Genomic DNA, 21,740 nt, shown 5'->3' on the forward strand with positions numbered 1-21,740 from the left:
AGGGCGAACGATTGGCTGGAAAAGACCGTCGATAAAAGGATCGTCACAAATTTGGAAGATCTAAATTATCGGGGCCGTTACGATCCTCGATTCGGCGTTGTCGCGGGGCACCGCGAAATCCTTCGTGTAATGGCGCGATTGGCCGCGCATCCGCGCACCCCTGCGCGCAGGATTGACGCCGTTATCGATCCTGGATCCAGACAGACATTCTGGCGCGAGCACTCGTTAAGAGAAGTCGTGTGATTGTTGTGTTCGTTGTTATAAGTTTTGTCGAAGAACCACTGGGAGTGTACGGAGCCGAGGACTATGTTCTAGAAGCAGGAGCGAGTGTGTCGGTGAGGTTGCTCTTCTTTAATTTGTGAGTCACGTACGCGGTCCCGTCCGTTACCCGGCCGTTCTGTCGCCGTCGCCATTTTCGTTCTCGCGAAGGCTTTGCCTTGAGATTTCGATTTTGCTGAGTTTCAGGCGACCGGAGACAAGCGACCGAGGCGTCGAGGACGATTGTGACGTCGGCATAGATCGATAGGGTACCGTTCGTCTCTTCGGGATTCGAGGTGTCGCGAAACGCGTAGTAACCGGCTCTCGTATATCGACCATGTGCGTGGTAAATCGCGAGGAATGCGTTCGCTGTCCATACTGTCGAAAAGGGTTGTCGAAACCGCGTAAGACATCCCCGTAATCAATCTTTGTGCGATCTTCGTGTTATACTTGGCCTGAGTGTGTGCGTTTCGCTTTTCGTGTGTGTGTGAGATTATGCGTTTTGTGCATTTGCGAGTAGAGTATTTTTCCGTTTTTATCGCGCTTGTTACATTGTGTGATTCGTGCTTACTTCGGAATATTTGCCGCGTATGTGAGTGTGCGGTGCGTAACAGAATACGGCAAATTTCGAGCCTGCCGAAATTCGAGAGATTCGCATAGGTAAAGAGCGTTACGCTGAAAAGTAAGAGCAGCGTAAGCGGCATCCGACGGTTATCGATTATCGACCGCATTGACCGTGCTCGTCGTCAGCGAGTTCTCACGTCTTCAAATCACGTAATTATTCTCGCTAGATTATTAAGCATTCCTACAACCCATTGCTGTCGATTTGAGTGTTGCTATCGAAAATCAAAGCGAGTAAATTACGGCGAGAATTTGACTGTTGCATTAACGTTACGTTTTTCGATGCGCTGTTCAGCCTCGCTAAGTCTGGCTTAAAAAAAAAAACATTAGAAGAAATATCAGGAATGTGATAGCGTTCTCCTTGATTTTCGGTTTCGCGTGAGTATTAGATCGGCCGGATTCTTATGTTTTGCGAATTTCGAAATATTATCGTAGAATTACGATCACCGTTGTCGCGCTATTATTTGTTATATTTCGTTACTTCAAATATTCTCATTTATGTTATTCTTATTTTTTTTCTTTAATTTGTTATTTCTCTTATTTTGTTTTTTTTCTTAATTCTTTATTTCCTTTCTTTCTTTAAATAAATTTGTTATATTATTTTATACTATGTCCACGTAATTTATTTGAGTGTTAGCTTTTCGTGATCGTTAAATTCTGTCGTGCTTGTCAAATTTGTGAATTTCCTCGTATAAAATAATTATAACACCGTGGCGAATAAGGCAAGCGTTTGTCGCGTTATTTTGGCGTTTAGCGAACTGATACGTGAAAGACCGTATCTGGCGCCCAATTTCGATATTTCGATACGGCCTTCGCTTCGCCGCGGCTCGCGCAGAACACCCTCCATCTCTATTTTTCCGAGCGCGAGTATCTCATTTCGTACTTGTGTTTTTGACTACGTTTTCGCTCCCTCACCTCCTCTCTAACACCCGAGAGGGAAAAAAAATATAACGTCGCAGTACAATAGGCGATAGTGAATAATATACTATCATTATCGTATCTTTATGCAATTTTTCTTTTATTGCTATCGCAACATACCAACAATTCGATACTATTTTTCTCACCAATAACATTTCATATTTAACATCGTATCTTATATACTTTATATATAAAATTGCTCCTTTTGTATTTTTATTTTCTGAATCACATCTAATCATACTATAACTCGAAACATTCACCTGGTTATCTTCAATTTCAGCAGTCAGCCTAGACAACTCTATGATTACAGGATTCAATTTCATTGTCTGATGCCATCATCTTTATGTGCTAACAGACTTTGCGCATTTATATACAATATAATTAGCTCTTCTTGTGTACTTTGGAAAACGAAGCAAAGTTCACTCTCAACAAGGGTCAAGGTTAGACTTTTTAATGTAAAATGAACTTCACTTCGTCTTGTAAAGCACATGTGTGGATATAATGGATTCCGCCACCTCTACGAGAGGGTCTTCACTTCCGGAACCTGACTAAAACCTATTTCTGATTTAAAGCTGTGAACCTATCATGAAAGTGTGTGAATGCTCTCCACAGGATATGCGTCGATGCCGTTGCCACGGATGGATTCTGTCACTCGTTGACTAATTGGGCGTATAGACACATCTGACCTCCTCCCACATACATCCCTATCTTTTCTATGACCTATTTCTGATTTAAAGTTACAATTTTATCAAATTATTCCTTCTTAAACATCGTATCGTAAAATTATGTTCTATTCATTAAACTTCCTTCGTTAGTAACTTTTTAATAAGCAACGGCCGACAGCTAAAATCTTTTGAATATCACTCAGGAGGATGACCTTGACAACATGTGTCAAGGTCAAAGTTATACAGAGTGTCCTGCAATGTAATGTCTATTTAATTATTGATATTATGGAACGCAAAAGAAGTCCTGCATCGTTACGCATATCGTTACATAGCACCTAGAAAATTTTTCATTTAGATGTTGCTATAACATCTATAGTTTTTATGCAGGTTTATCTCCTTTATTTGCAATTTTATTTTGCTTCTTGGTTATATCTATTAAATTATCAATTTTAGTTTTTGTTCATTAATATTGACAATTTTTATTTTCGGTTTTATTTACGGTGACTCAGTATCTTTGAAATTCTCACCAATTTGGCTTGTACTATAACCTTTAATTGTTCCATCTCCTTTTCTGTTTCACAACCTAGAATGACTGTTCCCTTGCTTCCTTTTCTTAGCTTCGTTATTCCTATAGTCATGTTCTTGATCCATTTTTCTTATCAATTTCTTTAATAGCTTTATTTTCCTGTTATATCTTACGTTTAATAATTATAATATTTTCTTTTTTCTTCTCTTTCATTGCTTCACTAGATTCTTTACACTCTTCTAAGCGTGCCGTCTGCATTTTCTCAAATCTCTCAACTCTTGTTTAATATTTTCCAACTTTTCTTGGACGGGCGCATCCCGTTTGGACACGTAACGATTAGACATTGAACGATTGGACACTGAACGATTGAACACTGCACGATTGGGCACTGCACGATTGGACACTGCGCGAACCTTGTTTCGCGTGGAATATTGCAAACCCATGTAGAACCGTACAATAATAAACCTCGTTTAATACTGAAAGCACACGGCGGTGTGTGTTGAACCTCGTTTCGCGTAGAATATTGCAAACCCATGTTGAACGGTGTCCAATATTACGTGTCCAATCGAGCGGTGTCCAATCGTTACGTGTCCAAAAAAGTATCACCCTTCTTGGACTGCTCCTTTAATCAGCATCTTAACTTCTTTCTTATATGTTACTTCATCTTTCATTTCTTTCACTGTTCTTACTGTTACGTTTTATCAACTTCGCGAATCCTTCTTTTCGCGATGACCGCCTAATTTGCTTAATGGTTTGAAGTATAGGACAAAAATATTTGATGCGTAACACAATCGCTCCCCGGTACTCTCTATCAAGTTGATGAAATACTAGAAATGTTTTTTTCGAGAGGTTGCGGTAATGCGCGCTATAAACAAGATCACCGATTAGGCTCCCGTACCTAATCAGTCAATATTGACCGCCAGATATCCATGAGTAACACGAGAATGACACTTAGTACCGATCCTCTTGACAAATAATTCTTAAAACATACCTTTAATATTTCGAAATTTATCAGGAGAAAAATTCCAAGCTAATCAACCATTTGATCCCTAAAATATGAATGTTAAGAAATAGATCTTATTGAGAAATCATAAATAGATTATAAATAAATCTTATTGGGAAATCATTAGTTAATCAATAATCATCTGAAAAATAAATCTTATTGAGAAATCAATCCGAATTAAGAAAGCTGTAACGGAAACACCTGAGCAAATAATTGCATCATGAAAGAAGTACATAGTACGTGCCGAAAATTGTCCGAATCGAGTAAAAAAAGGGGAAAAACTCACAATAAGCATCATCAATCCGTCCGTTCAGTTCACTCAGTTAGTATCAGTGTCAATCAATCAATTCAGTTCAATCAGTCAGCATCAGTTTCATCAGCCAGTAATATCAACCGTATAAATCTGTGAGATTTGCTAACCAGTGCCTCAGCAACCTTGAGAATAATCCGGCAACTCTTCGTTAAAATAGTAAGTCGCAATTCATTTCCTTTTTTCTCCTTTTTGCAACCCATATTGCAATTCCGTATTGTAATTCTTAGTGGAAATTTCGGTAAATATTTACTTTAGGTTACACAGCTCGAACAATTTTTATTTTTACATATATTGTAGAGTTCATTCCTAAGTAACCCGTTTAAATTTTGCGGTCCCTCTTCGTTCCTGAGATATGCAATTTTGAAATCTCGGTAAAACTTTAGAAAAAGACACCAGGGTCGAATCGTCTTGGTATATGTTATCAAGGTCACTGTCCTGAGTAACATTCAAAAAATTTTAGCCGTCGCTCGTTGTTTATTAAAAAATTATTAACAAAAGAATTTCCAGGAATTATATGCAATATGTGACTATACGAATTTCTAAGCAATGTTGATTTGACTTCTAAGAAGGTCAAGATTATTTTAACTTTCTATGCAAAGCGAGGTCCACCTCACACCACCACTGAATCAGTGCGAAACGAGATCTATTATTGTATGGTTCCACGTGGGTTTACAATGCACTTTCCATGCGAAGCGAGGTCCACCCCACACTACCCCTGAGTCAATGCGAAACAAAGTCTATGGTTCCTCGCTTCGCATGGAAAGTTACAAACCCATGTGGAACCATACAATAATAGACCTCGTTTCGCGCTGACTCAGGGATGGTGTGCGGTGGATCTCGCTTCGCATGGAAAGTTGCAAACCCATGTGGAACCATACAATAATAGACCTTGTTTCGCGCTGACTCAGAGGTGGGGTGGACCTCGCTTTACATAGAAAGTTAAAATAACCTTGACCTTCTTAGAAGTCAAATTGACATTGCTTGGGAATTCGTATAGTCGCATGTTGTATATACGCTTTTGTTAATAACTTTTTAATAAACGAGCGACGGCTAAAATCTTTTGAATGTTACTCAGGACAGTGATCTTGATAACATATGTCAAGGTCAAGACGATTCGACCCTGATGTCTTTTTCTAGTTTTATCGAAATCTCACTACTATTTACTTGTATCATCTTTTCATTATATCCGAAATATGCTTATATTTTTTTGTTTACATTTACCAAGGTCATTTTTATGAATAACTTTCAAAAGGTTTCAGCCGCTTATTATTTATTAAATAGTTATTAACAAAAAAAGTTTCACGTATGATTAACGCAAATTTATCTGGAAAGTGTGTTTATATTTTTTTTGTTTACTCTTTAAGTAAACGCGTAGGCGGGGAAGAGACTCCGCCTTTCCCCTTGTACCAAAAAAGAATAACCTAACCCGAACCGCGTGTCCGACATATGAAATATCTTGCTTCATAGTTCATACAGCTTTAGGTAAGTTTGCAACTTTCTATACGAAGCCACGTATATCTCACACTTCAGATACGAGTTAGTTTAGGTTATATTTTCCGGAAGTGGAGCTCCCCCGTAGGAAGGGCGATACCCACGGTCCACATATGTATTTTGCAAAATGAAGGAAGATATATACAAACACTTATTAAAAGTTTAGGTAAAATAAAAAGTGCAACTTTTATACTTTATTAAGGGGTTAGACCACTGTGACGGGCGTTTTTTCAGGGTAATTTTCAGGAATTAATTTCTAACAAAATATTTATGAAACACCAGTAATTTTTTTTTTATTATCTTCTATACACATTGAAGAACGTGTCAAAATTTTGTTGTCCAAAAGAATATAAAACTCGTCGAGTTAAGCCGCTTCGCCCATCCCTATGATTTTCGCATGGTCGGATGGTGTACATGATTTCGCGAAAACCAGTCGTCTGAAACAAAAATAAAAAATATGCTCATTATCTATATTGTATTGGCTTTCGGTTGACGGAGCATTTTTTTTTCATTTTTGGCGACGAGAAAAAAATTCCTGAATTTTTGACTGCAATTTTTGGGCCCAAATTACATGTTATTATTATTAATAATTATTCAACAAAACATAATATTGACAAAATCGTCCATCAACCGAAAGACACTAGTCCTTAGAATAAGTGTACCAAATTTCAAGTCGATTCGTTAATTATATCTCGAGATATCGTGTACACCGTTTTGAAAAACATAGTTTTGAGAAAAACGCGTTTAAAGTTTTGGTACTAGTTTTTTCAGTGAAAAAATGTATTTAAGCTTCTTACCCTTAATCTGCCATTCCTGCCTCATAAAGGGGACCTTCCTCTTCATAAAAATCTTCTTCAAGAGTCGATCTCATCGCTCTTCTTTCGACTCTTCCCTCTTTTGAGGCCTCGAATGATCGCGCGTCGGCAATTGAAATCCTGGTGTCATCCACCTCTGTGCACAATGCAACGGCATTTGGTCCAATTATTATATTCATAATGTGCATCATTTTTAGAAGACTCTCGTAACCTTCGTTGAAAATGCTCGCTGCCAAATATGATGCAATTTCTACCGTCTTTGCGCCGCTGAACACTCGCTTTGGAGCAAATGACCATATGAGAGCGTTGAGACTTTCATTGTTATTTTGCGTAAACCCTCCTATGCACCGCTGTAGTAAATTTTCGCTGCTTAGCTCTTCGTAGATAGGAGTGATTGCGCTCAATACATAATCGCTGAGAGCCGGTTTTTCGAGTAATAGCTCGAAATTTCAATAAAAACGACTTCGGGCGGGTATGAGACCTTTTGTCCCTTATTCTAGAGGGTTGAATGGATTTTTTAAGCCAATAAAAAAAAATTCGATTTTTTGAAAATTTCACAGTGGTCTAACCCCTTAAGTTATATTTATCTTATAAATCATTTAGGGAATATAATTCTGCCATAATGTTAAAAAAATATAAACACATAAATAGAATATAATGAAAAGATGATACAAGTAAATGAATTTGAATGAAATTTCAAAATCGTATATCTCAAGAACGAAGAGAGACCGCCGCAAAATTCAAACAGTGTATTACTTAGGAATATATCCTCTACAATATATGTAAAAATAAAAATGTTTCGTGCTGTGTAACCTAAAGTAAATATTTACCGAAATTTCTTCTATTAAAAAGGAAAGGCGCCGGGCAAGAAGAATCCGCTACCGCCGAAATCGCCGAAGGCTCCTGGCTCGGGCAGCGATCCCTTTAGCGACAAATTTAGATCCTACACAAATTAATCCTATGCAACTAACTACGACCGCGAGCACCGACGACAATTATAATTACACATCATATTTCCCTCCATACCACTTTACATTTCCCAGTTTCTCTCCTACGAATTCGAAGAACCCTTTGAAGCTCTACTCCCTGATCCACTTTCCGGATATAGAAACTTTGCTGTCCTCTTCCGAATTCCCTCCTCTGGAGTATTTCGGAATCGCATGCGCTCATCCATTTGTATCTTACGATTAAATATTCCCGTTACGATCAGTCTATCTATTCTGGGGATTATTTTATTAGAACCCTATCAAACTGAAAGATCTCTAACGGCCGTATTCATAGATCTTCCTTGAGGAATAAGGAATCCTTATTCGCTATGAAACTCATAGCGAATAAGGATTCCTTATTCCTCAAGGAAGATCTATGAATACAGCCGTAAGCCTACTTAGATAAGACCCAGCCTGGTTCAGTTATCCCGACTTTCACCGGGTTTAACTCACAAGGAGAGGGTTTGACCTTCGGAACACCGAATTAAACCATATTTTAATACAATATAGTACTCTGTCTAAAGAGTACTCGAGTAAAATATTTGAGGCCAATGCTCAGCCGTTTTCGAAAAAAAAACCGATCGAAAAATACCATGCATCTTGTATGTCGGTGAGTTCAGACCGATTAGTAAAAAGGCGGCATAGCTCGGGTGGTAGAGCCCGAGACTATTATATTGCGGGTCCAAGGTTCGATCCTACTCCTTCGAATTCTTTTTTCATTTTTTTCATAATGCAACCTGCAATATTAAAATATAATCAATTTGATTAATTTTGTGTGTATGTTCTTTTTTGCATTATCAAATTTTTTTAAATTTAAAGTCTTATTATTTTATATATTCTGATATAAAATAAAATAAAACGCCATTATAAATATAAATTAATATAAACATTAATAAAACGCTATAATTATTTAAATATAGGTATAACTTAATAAAATAAAATTACAAATGCAAAAAATTGTATTATTTTATTCACTTTCATTATCATTATCATCTACATTCTCTCTAGATCAATTACAATTGTTGGGTGATATCTAAAAACAATTGAAACAAAGGTGTATTTCGCACTATGCACATTATATGAAAGAAACCTCTCGACACGCACAATTACTTTATTAAATTATATCTATATTTAAATAGTGTTTTATTAATGTTTGTATTAATTTATATTTATAATAATGAGGTTTTATACTTCATTTTATATCGGAATATATAAAATAATAGGATTTTAATATTGCAAGTTGCATTATGAAAAAAATGAAAAAAAATGAAAAAAAAGTTCGAAGCAATAGGATCGAACCTTGGACTCGCAGCATAATAATCTCGGGCTCTACGCCCGAGCTACCCCGCCTTTTCGACAGTCGGTCTAAACTTACCGGTATATAAAATGCATGATATTTTTTCGATCGGTTTTTTTCGAAAATGGCTGAGCATTGGCCTCTAATATTTTACTTGAGCACTCTTTAGGTAGAATACTATATTGTATTAAAGTATAGTTTAATTCGGTTTTTCGAAGGTCAAGCCCTCCCCTTGTCAATTCCTGTGACACTCCCCGTAAAAACAAAGGATCAAAAAAAGATAATTAAAATTAACACAAAGTACATAAATGGTCCAAATGATAAATCAATAATGATAATAAAGTAGGCTTATTTAAGATCAAGTAAAGCGCAGGTGATAATGTATTACCACCTGCGCTTTACTTGATCTTAAATAAGCCTACTTTATTATCACTTCCTGTAAAAGTTATGTGGGAGATGTACGCTTCTTTCCCTCCATCTTCTACACAGACACACAATTAAGATTTTGGTTCTGCTTTTTCTATACGCTAAAATAATTGTAATCTTCAATCGAGCATAAAAATAAAAATAGCGTCAGCCTTTATTCTGTTCGACTGATGACCTCCGGATTTATGTAACAACCGCGAGAATACACACACACACACACACACATTACACATGATATATAGCATCGATAATATAATTATTCTTACTTTTATGGTATTACTTATGTTCAAACTTAAACATTGTGATTTTATGAATAAATTTAAGACTTTGTATACATATAATGAACGTTTCTATTCATTAACTTGCCGGCTCTCATTCCCATCCACTAAAGATCGCATTTGGTCCCGCCTTACATAAAAAGGATTAGATTCCCTTACCGAAAAGGGGACCAACGAACGCAGCAGAGTAATAGCCTAAAAACAAGAGTCGTTTATCTGTTTTCGGGCCTTAAGGTTCGTCCGATGAGTCGTTCTCGTCTTATCACACGACTTCGGAAAAATATCATTGTTATGTCCTTCTTTTGAGTAATCCTTCTCCGGAAGGGTCTGAATGTAACATTACAATCCAATCTATTTTTATTTCAATACTCGTGCCTGTTGCTTTGCTTCCATTTGATATTATAGTCGATCCTGTTGATCCCTGCCTATCCTTAAAGCTTCTGCCTGATGATGTTGCCTTCTTCATGTCTGCTTCCTTTTCACGCTCAATTATAAATTTCTTAAATGGGCCTTGACACGGCAGCAATTCATAGTTTTCATCATAAATTTTATGTTTAACTACACATTCTAGATAATAAAAAATGTTAACAAAAGTTTCATATATCATTACTTGGCTTGTTATTGCCTTCTTACATACCGAGCATCGATATTAATCGTATTCACCGTACATACCAATAATTTTTCGACGGAAATTATTAATATCAGCATAGACGATTCACTTTTGTGTATCCTCTTTCCACCTTTTATCACTTTTAATGTCTACTTGTCGAGACTTCAATGTTCCGAAAAGAAAAAGCACTTCGCACGCTCATAAAACTGCACTCCCGGTTAATACTCTAGTTAATCTTTATCCATGCAGCTAAGATTTCAATAACTTTTTATCACTCTCTTTATCTATCTAACCATTTGATAGTTAATACTTTTACGGAGTGATGTTTGATATGTTCTCTCGGCACAGACAGAGAGAGAGAGAGAGAGAGAGAGAGAGAACGAAGTAATCAAAGAGAGAGACAGAAAGTAATCAAGATTCAATTTTTTTAATTATTAATTTATATTTTATTTATAATTATTTATTATAAATAATTTATTAATATTCTAATTTTTATTATAATTATTTATATATTTTCATTTTTTATGATAAAAATATTAAAAGTAAAATATTAAAATAAAAATTATTTAATAAAAATTAATCTAATTATTTAATTAAAATTTAATTATTTAATATATAATAATGTGGAATCGGTAAAATTTTAAATATACTGGCTGTTATTATCGAGACAAGACCATTAGGTCAACCAAGCTAATAACTTGTTTGGGAAACAGACTAGGACAAGCGTATTTGGATTTGCGAGAAACTACCGAAGTTTCGAGACGTTTCTGTGACTCAACGGATCACTACATATATATATTCGCGCTCCAATGAAGTGGCTCAGTCTCGTTCACTTGCTGAAAAAGTCGATCTCGTATTATGAAATATATTTCTAAGTTAACTCTTAAGAGGATGCCGAAGTCGCAGCCGATCTCCGACGGGTAAGCGCCCTCATTTTAACATAACTAAAAGTGTCGGTACATTACCAACACTTATAGTTATGTTACCGACAGTATTGTCTAGAATAAAAAGACATGCATATTTTAGAAAGAGCAATGTGAAAGATTTTCTTTACATTGTGTTTAATTGTGTTTATTGGAACAAAAAATATGTTGCATTTTCACTGCTCTATCGTCTTGCACAAGCAACGATTTTAGAGCATAGATCTGTCTTTATTGCATACATATTGCACAATTCTACTATTGCTCTCATTAGTTATGTCTTTATATATATAACAAAAAATATAATTATATACAGGGTGTCCCATTTTAACTTGGACAGTAAAATATCTCAAAAACTAAGCCCAGCAAACAAAAATGTTTCAGACAAAAGTTGTATGGTTTCGAGGGGGACATAAGATGGTACCATTGGTTTGACCTTGAAGTTATTTGAAGGTCACATGAAGGTCACCTTAATTTCTTAAATGGAACCTACTATTTGTCATTGCATATTCTTGTAGCTTATCTCGAGAGCTTTCCAAAACACTATAATTAAGTACCTTTTCGTTAAGTACTTTTTGATAATATGTAATTTGCAATTAACAATTCCATATTTTTTCTTCAAAACAACTATGTGTTTTTTTTACACCAATTGATTCCTCTCATTATTTTGTACGTAAAAGTATTAAGGTAAGATAATCGAAAAATGAATATTTTAGAAGATATTTTACGGTTTATGTAAAATTAAGAAATTATTTCAAGCCTCATAACTCAAAAAGTACTTAACGAAAAGGTACTTAATTATAGTGTTTTGGAAAGCTCTCGGGATAAGCTACAAGAATATGTAATGACAAATAGTAGGTTCCATTTAAGAAATTGAAGGTGACCTTCATGTGACTCAAATAACTCTTCAAGGTCAAACCAATGGTACCATCTTATGTCCCCCTCGAAACCATACAACTTTTGTCTGAAACATTTTTGTTTGCTGGGCTTAGTTTTTGAGATATTTTACAGTCCAAGTAAAAATGGGACACCCTGTATATACAGGGTGTTCCTAAAAGGTCTCGTCAAACTTTAACCATAAATGCTACGTATCAAAACAAAGTGTCCATATAAACATGGGTCCGGAAATGCCCCCCTTCTGAGATAACATCGGGTGGAGTCACGTATCTTCATAGGCCTATTTGGCTCAATCACTGTAGTAATGATTTGCATCAGATAAGATGTTCAAAGTGGCCACCATGAGCAAGCAATGCACGCTTCACAGCGTCGCACATGGATTGTCGAACATGTTCGAGAATTCCGGGAGTACCCCGAATTGTGTTACACCCATCAACAATACAATCGCGCAGAGCCTGTCGATCAGGAACTGGTGTAGCATAAACAAGACTCTTGAGGTATCCCCAAACGAAAAAGTCCAAAGGATTTAGGTCCGGACTGCGTGGAGGCCATGCAGTTGGTCCTCCCCGACCAATCCAACGGCCAGGATAGTGTTGGTTAAGAAATTCCCGAGCAGTGAGGTTAAAGTAGGATGGGGCACCGTCATGCATGAACCACAACTGCTACCGCGTACCCAATGGAATGTCCTCCAAGAATGGAGATAACTCATTTTCCAGGAAATTCCTGTAATTGGGAGCATTGAGCCTGGGTGGCAAAAAAACCGGTCCAATAAGATAGTCCCCTATGATACCGGCCCAGACGTTCCACGAGAACTGTTGTTGATGTCACGACTGGGTGATAGCATGTGGCTTTACATCTGCCCACTGGTGATTGTTGTGGAAGTTCACGATTGCATCCCGTGTGAAGATTGCCTCATCTGTGAAGAATACACGCTGCTGAAAGGTAGGTTTAATACAGCGCTGCAAGTACCATTCACAAAACATTTCACGTGGATGGTAATCAGCTGGTGAGAGGGCCTGCACTCGCTGCACATGATACGGGTAGAGAAGATTGTGACGAAAAACTCTCCACACACTCTGATGAGAAACCCCCACCGTTGAAGCGACCTGTCTTGTTGAAGTTCCTGGATCCTGTGCGATCATGTCGAGCACCCTTTCTTCAATGTCAGGTATTCGGACATACCTCTCTCGCCCCCAGTCAGCGGTAGCAGACAAAAATGATCCTGTTTCAGCAAGACGACGATGGATGGCACGAAATGTATCCTTGGCTGGACACTGTCGTTATGGATAGGTTTCCTGGTAGATACGTTGGGCTGCATTGCTGTTTCCATTCGCTCGTCTGTACGTGTAATGGATGTCCACCAACTCGGCATTAGTGTAACGATGCATGGTATCGGTACAAGTGAGCACATACTTAATGTAATACGTACAGTAGTAAACTTCTTCACTTCAGCTACGTAATCTGCTATGGAATGTTAGGCTTTTTACTTTGTTTTGATGCGTAGCATCTGTGGTCCACAGATGCTGACAGTGAAGAAGTTTACTACTGTACGTATTACGTTAAGTACGCGCTCACTATTGCTGCTCATGGTGGCCACTTTGAACATCTTATCTGATGCAAATCATTACTACAGTGATTGAGCCAAATAGGCCTATGAAGATACGTGACTTCACCCTGTGTTATCTCAGAACAGGGGCATTTCCGGACCCATGTTTATATGGACATTTTGCTTTGTTAAGTTTGACGAGACTTTTTAGGAACACCCTGTATATACAGGATGTTCGGAAATTCAATCGACAAATTTTCAGAGATTGTCGGGGGCAGCATAAGAATCATTTTTTGCCCTGGGCAAATAAACCTGGGGTCGGAAACGTGTCATTACATCGCTACGGCATACGGAGTGTTCGAAAGAGTCGGGACCTCGAAATATCACAAAAAATAGATGTTTTACAAAAAATTGTTTCAAACAAAAGTTGTAGGGTGTAAAAAGGTCTATTTACTGGTGCCATGTGTTTGATCTTGAATGGCGTCGCCAAGGTCACGACAAGGCCACCTTGAATTTTTGAAATGGAACCCTCCACTTTTTATTACATATTCTTGTAGCCCTTCAAAAATTCAAGACAGCCTTGTCGTGACCTTGGCGACGCCATCCAAGGTCAAACACATGGCGCCAGTAAATAGATCTTTTTACACCCTACAACTTTTGCTTAAAACAATTTTTTGTAAAACTTCTATTTTTTGTGATATTTCGAGGTCCCGACTCTTTCGAACACACCGTATGCTGTAGCGATGTAATGACATGTTTCCGACCCCAGGTTCATTTGCAAAAAATGATTCTTAAGATGCCCCCGACAATTTCTGAAAATTTGTTGATTGAATTTCCGAACACCCTGTATATACAGGGTGTCCCATTTTAATGTCCCACCCCAAATAACTTTCTTATTTTTAATTTTAGAAAAAGATGTTTCAGACAAAAGTTGTATGGTTTCAAGGGGGACATAATGTGGTGTCATTTGTTTGACCTTGAATAGTTACTTGAAGGTCACGTAAAGGTCACCTTCAATTTTTTAAACAGAACTGCCTACTTTTTATTGCATATTCTTGCAGCTCATCTCGAGAGCTTTCCAAAACATTATAATTAAGTTAGTTTTCATTAAGTACTCTCCGAGTTATGAGACTTGAAGTAATTTTTCAATTTTACATAAACCATAAAATATCTAGTAAAATATTCATTTTTCGATTATCTTATCTTAATTCTTTTATTTACAAAATAATGAGAGTAATCAATTGGTGTAAAGAAAACACATAATTATTTCGAAGAAAAAATATGTAATTTGCAATTAACAATTACATATTTTTTCTTAAAAACAACTGTGTGTTTTCTTTACACCAATTGATTACTCTTATTATTTTGTACATAAAAGTATTAAGGTAAGATAATCGAAAAATGAATATTTTACTAGATATTTTTTGGTTTATGTAAAATTAAGATATTATTTTAAGCCTCATAACTCGAAAAGTACTCAATGAAAAAATACTTTATTATAGCGTTTTGGAAAGCTCTCTAGATGAGCTGTAAGAATATGCAATAGAAAGTAAGGGGTTTCATTTAAAAAATTGAAGGTGACCTTTACGTGACCTTGAAGCAACTATTCAAGGTCAAACCAATGACACCACCTTATGTCCCACTTGAAACCATACAACTTTTGTCTGAAACATCTTTTTCTAAAATTAAAAATAAGACAGTTATTTGGGTGGGACATTGAAATGGGACACCCTGTGTATATATACATATATATATATATATATATGAAAATATATAAAATATGAAAAAATATATGAAAAATGTAAAAAAATATATATACAGGGTGACCCATTTTAACTTAGGCAGCCCAATAACTCGAAAAATAAGCAAGATAGAGAAAAATGTTTTAGACAAAAGTTGTATGGTTTCGAGGGGGCCATAAGATGGTATCATTGGTTTGACCTTGAAGAGTCATTTGAAGGTCACGTGAAGGTCACTTCAATTTTTTTAAATGGAATACCCTATATATTTTTGTACATTCTTGTAGCTCATCTCGAGAGCTTTCCAAAACACTATAATTAAGTACCTTTCCGTTAAGTACTTTTTGAGTTATGATGCTTGAAATAATTTCTTAATTTTACATAAACCGTAAAATATCTTGTAAAATATTCATTTTTCGATTATCTTACCTTAATACTTTTATGTACAAAATAATGAGAGGAATCAATTGGTGTAAAGAAAACACATAGTTGTTTTTAAGAAAAAATATGGAATTGTTAATTGCAAATTACATATTTTTTCTTCAAAACAACTATGTGTTTTCTTTAGACCAATTGATTCCTCTCATTATTTTGTACGTAAAGGTATTAAGGTAAGATAATCGAAAAATGAATATTTTACTAGATATTTTACGGTTTATGTAAAATTAAGAAATTATTTCAAGCCTCATAACTCAAAAAGTACTTAACGAAAAGGTACTTAATTATAGTGTTTTGGAAAGCTCTCGAGATAAGCTACAAGAGTGTGCAAAAATATATAGGGTGTTCCATTTAAAAAAATTGAAGTGACCTTCACGTGACCTTCAAATGACTCTTCAGTGTCAAACCAATGATACCATCTTATGGCCCCCTCGAAACCATAAAACTTTTGTCTGAAACATTTTTCTCTAAAATGCTTTGTTTCCGAAATAATTGCGTGCGTTAATTAAAATGGCTCACCCTGTATATATATACAGGGTGTTTCATTTTAATCCGACCAGTCGAATATCTCGAAAACCAAGCCCGGGAGAGAAAAATATTTCAGACCAAAAGTTGTTTGGTTTCGAGGGGGCCATAAGATGGTGACAATGATTTGACCTTGAACAGTCATTTGAAGGTCACATAAAGGTCACCTTAAATTTCTTAAATGGAATACCCTATATATTTTTGCACATTCTTGTAGCTGACATCGAGAGCTTTCCAAAACACTATAATTAAGTACCTTTTCGTTAAGTACTTTTTGAGTTATGAGGCTTGAAATAATTTCTTAATTCTACATAAACCGTAAAATATCTTGTAAAATATTCATTTTTCGATTATCTTACCTTAATACTTTTACGTACAAAATAATGAGAGGAATCAATTGGTGTAAAGAAAACACATAGTTGTTTTGAAGAAAAAATATGTAATTTGCAATTAACAATTCCATATTTTTTCTTAAAAACAACTATGTGTTTTTTTTACACCAATTGATTCCTCTCATTATTTTGTACATAAAAGTATTAAGGTAAGATAATCGAAAAGTGAATATTTTACAAGATATTTTACGGTTTATGTAAAATTAAGAAATTATTTCAACCCTCATAACTCAAAAAGTACTTAACGAAAAGGTACTTAATTATAGTGTTTTGGAATGCTCTCGAGATATGCTACAAGAGTGTGCAAAAATATATAGGGTGTTCCATTTAAAAAAATTGAAGTGACCTTCACGTGACCTTCAAATGACTCTTCAAGGTCAAACCAATGATACCATCTTATGGCCCCCTCGAAACCAAACAACTTTTGTCTGAAATATTTTTCTCTCCCGGGCTTGGTTTTCGAGATATTCGACTGGTCGGATTAAAATGGCTCACCCTGTATATATACAGGGTGTTAGAAAAGTCTGGAAACGGTTAAATATCTCGAAAACGATCAACTATAATGAAAAATATGCAAGGAACAAAGTTATAGGACTAAATAAAATGTATCTAATGATGATAAGAATTTGACCTTGGATGAAGTACTCAAGGTCATATGAAGGTCAAGTTGATTTTTTTAAATGGAACCCCATTATTTTATTCAATATTCTTATAGCTTATTTCAAGCGTTTTCCAAAACACTATAATAAAGTATTTTTACCTCAAGTACTTTTTGAATTATAAGGCTTGAAATCATTTCTTAATTTTACATAAACCGTAAAATATCTTGTAAAATATTCATTTTTCGATTATCTTACCTTAATACTTTTATGTACAAAATAATGAGAGGAATCAATTGGTGTAAAAAAAAACACATAATTGTTTCGAAGAAAAAATATGTAATTTGCAATTAACAATTACATATTTTTTCTTAAAAACAACTGTATGTTTTCTTTACACCAATTGATTCCTCTCATTATTTTGTACATAAAAGTATTAAGGCAAGATAATCGAAAAATGAATATTTTACTAGATATTTTACGGTTTATGTAAAATTAAGAAATGATTTCAAGCCTTATAACTCGAAAAATACTTGAGGTAAAAATATTTTATTATAGTGTTTTGGAAAGCTCTAGAAATAAGTTATAAGTATATGCAATAAAAAATGGGAAGTTTCATTTAAAAAAATCAACTTGTCCTTCATATGACCTTGAGTACTTCATCCAAGGTCAAATTCTTATCATCATTAGATACATTTTATTTAGTCTTACAACTTTGTTCCTTACATATTTTTCATTATAGTTGATCGTTTTCGAGATATTTGACCGTTTCCAGATTTTTCTAACACCCTGTATATTGTATATACAGGGTGTCCCATTTTAAAAGTTCCACCCTCATAACTTTTCAGGATCAACGTTTGAAAGAAAACGACTCGGATGAAAGTTGTAGGGAACAAAGGGAGCTATCTAATAGTGACCTTGGATTCGACATTAAAGGTTATTTGAAGGTCAACTTCCGTTTTTTAAATGGGAACCCCTATTTTTTATTACTCATTCTTGTAGCTTATCTCGAGAGCTTTCCAAAATATTATAATAAAGTATTTCTTCATTCAGTACTTTTCGAGTTATGAGGCTTGAAATAATTTCTTAATTTTATATAAACCATAAAATATCTAGTAAAATATTCATTTTTCGATTATCTTACCTTAATACTTTTATGTACAAAATAATGAGAGGAATCAATTGGTGTAAAGAAAACATACAGTCGTCTTTAAGAAAAAATATGGAATTGTTAATTGCAAATTACATATTTTTTTTTCGAAACAATTATGTGTTTTCTGACGAGAAGCGATCTGTCTACCGCTTCTTATACTCTGAGACATTTTTGCCTATAACTTAATAATTATTGCGAATTTTGCAATATGGTAGAGAACTTTTCTTTTCAGTTTGACCCAGTCTATCACCACTTTTCGTTTGATCACTTAATAATCACACACTACAAGCGGTTTACCGCTTCTCATGCGCCGGGACATTTTTGCTTATTACTTAATAATTATTGCGAATTTTGCAAAATGGTAGAGGACTTTTCTTCTTAGTTTGATCCAATCTATCATCACTTTTCGTTTGGTCCCTCACGAATCGGACACCCTGTATATATACATATTCGTGCTTTAATGAAGCGGCTCAGTCTCGTTCACTTGCTGAAAAGGTCGATCTCATTGTATTATGAAATATATTTCCAAATTAACTCTTAACGCATCTCTTACTTATTAACTGAAATTGGAGCGTGTTTTCTTTAATTTAACCTTGGACTATTTTATTCTTTATTTTTCCTACAATAATAATAAGTTATTTTTTTCTATATAATTAAAATTGTAACGTACGGTTTTTCGTAGACCGCGGAATCTCTATTTGCGGATAGCCGTCGGATCCAGGTGGCGGAGATAAAATAACGGATTACGTGTATGTGTGTAAGAAATGTATTTATTGTAGCTCTGTGTTGGGATGTACAAAGTGTGCGTGTGCGTGTGCGTGTATATGCGTATGTGAATATATGTAATTACAATGTATGTGTGTGTGCGTGTGTGTATGTGTAAGCGCGTAAAGTAATCGATAGGTTCGATAAACGCGGACCGAGAATCTACGGAATCTCGGCGCGAAGTAATTGCCGTGGTTTATAATCGGCGGAAGTCGCGCTTTAACAATGCGTCCGCGTTATGTAATTCGGCCGTGGACGTGTCACGGATCTTGCGAAGATAGTAGTTCGCACAATTCGCGGCGCGGAATAACGCAATTTACAATATGTGCAAGATGCGATTGCACGATTCCCAGTACGGCGCGCTCGCGTTTTTGCGGACCGTCGGACGTGTTTTTGCTCGCGTTTCTTGCCCGGTGTTTACGTCTCAGCTGTTCGGAGATTTAAAGTCCGGTTGTGCGGTTATTTAAACGTGTCTATTTACCCGATGGATGTAGGGTTTACGGAAGGCGTCGCGACGCTAGCAAGCGTCGGAGGCGGCTCAAGTTCCACCTCGTGATAGGCGCGACGCCTAATATTCGGATGTTGGTTCGGAGGCGATTTCTAAGGCGCCGATATCGATCGGTAGAGGCAGCGTTCGCACTACCTTCTGGCCTTTTAATTTCGCAAGGATTTCTTGATATTCGCTTTGCTTGCCTTCTGACTAGCTGTGCGTCTCAAGAAGGATCGGAAGGATCTGTCCTTCTGTGCCGTCGAGAGCCCGTTTTATACTCGGTTAATTACCCGCGCCGGCGTATTCGGTAATTACTCCCACCGAGCGGCGGTAAAAATATCGGAGCGGTTCGGGTCCGCCCGGGGGAGTTCGGGGTGCCAAGCGCGGGTTCTCAACTGCCGGTGTCGGCTCCCGACGGCAGTGTTGCGATAATCGATCTCTCGATTCCTACCCGGATGTTGCTAAGTATTAAAAATGTGCGCATCGCGCCTCTGCCTATGCCCGACCGATGTTCGTCGGGCGGTAGCTTCCGGTCGGTGTTCGCCGGGAAAACGGGAAAACGATGCATTGCAGGGTGCATCGTTACAAAATTAATAATTTTATGATTTTTCTGTAATAATGGATAAATAATAATAATAATAATAATAATAATAATAATAATGATAATAATAATAATGATAATAATAATAATAATGATAATGATAATAATGATAATCATAATAATGATAATGACAATAATGATAATGATAATAATGATAATGATAATAATGATAATGATAATAATGATAATGATAATAATAATGATGATAATAATAATGATGATAATAATAATGATGATAATAATAATGATGATAATAATAATGATGATAATAATAATGATAATAATAATAATGATAATAATAATAATAATAAAAGGAACTATTTATTGCGTAAGATTTATATTCATGGCGCAATTTTTTAATGTCATATTTCTGTAGAATATATTAAAATTATATTAAATTAATTTTTTGTGACGCATGAACTTTGTGACTCTTTTTACCTTTTTGTAAAAAGGTAAGTTTTTAGATTACAACTCACCAGACAATATTGCTAGGCCGAAAAGTTCACACTCTCGCATGCCCTGTTGGCTGAGAAGTATGCATGTTTGTATATAAACCTCCTTCACTCTCGACTTAGCCTGAAATAACAAAATACACATACGAAACCATTAGAATAATGATGATTAATTACTAAATTCATTCAAAAAAATGGTTTTGCAATTACAACAATAATTTTCTATTTCATGTTTAGTTATCTCTATTGGTCTCTATTACTTCTTGCCTTCCTTTTCATTATAACAAAATTTTGAAACTCAAGGTCTTTTATTCTAAGAATTAATGTATGTAAACAGATCTTATAAAATAAAAATTAAAGCTTCAATTTTATTTTTTACTTTTAAACAGAGAAAAATAATTTGTTTTCAAAAAGTAATTATAATAGATTAATAAGATTTTTACATTTAAAATGACATCAAACATAAATACTATATAAAAAATATATAATTAGAATAAAAAAATTTTTATTATGTGCTTGATTAAAAATTATGGGTGCTTTCCATTTAGCGACACAAGTGTCGTTCTATCTTTGTTTGTTGTTATTCACTAAAAAAAGATAGAATAACGCTTGTGTCGACTTGTATCACTAAATGGAAAGCACTCTATATGTGTGTGTGTGTAACCACACATACACATAAATCTTATTAATCTATTATAATTACTTTAAAAAAAATAAAATGGCACAAAATTTTAATTTTTGATTGAGTCGCAATTGTGAGATAAAAAAAACTATAGACCAGTAAAGATAGGGATGTGGGAGGAAGTCGGACGTGTCTATATGCCCATTTGATCAACGAGCGACAGAATCCATCCATGGCAACGGCATCGACGCATATTCTGTGGAGAGAGCATTCACACACTTTTCAGCCCAACGAATAATTGTTAGAAAACAATATTCGTGGACTAGAAAAATATGTGAGATGCAAGTGGCTGGATCGGGAATCGAATCCGAGTCTTTCGCCTTCCGGGCAACTG

The 21,740-nt window shown here is 35.5% G+C and overlaps 1 protein-coding gene across 3 annotated transcripts in view; it reads right to left on the minus strand.

The window, feature by feature from the left end:
* LOC145973431 (protein expanded) overlaps positions 1–21,740 on the minus strand; it is a 530,479-nt gene that overhangs the window by 239,444 nt on the left and 269,295 nt on the right. For all 3 annotated transcript variants that reach the window (XM_083102792.1, XM_083102793.1, XM_083102791.1), the window contains one exon: positions 20,749–20,848. In XM_083102792.1, the coding sequence (XP_082958918.1) occupies positions 20,749–20,848 (100 nt within the window). The remainder of the gene's footprint in view (positions 1–20,748; positions 20,849–21,740) is intronic.

The sequence above is a fragment of the Camponotus vicinus genome, unplaced genomic scaffold (genome assembly GCF_025532165.1).
Source record: "Camponotus vicinus isolate PSW18456_S1 unplaced genomic scaffold, iyCamVici1.0 SCAF_6, whole genome shotgun sequence".
NCBI classification, from domain to species: Eukaryota; Metazoa; Arthropoda; class Insecta; order Hymenoptera; family Formicidae; genus Camponotus; species Camponotus vicinus.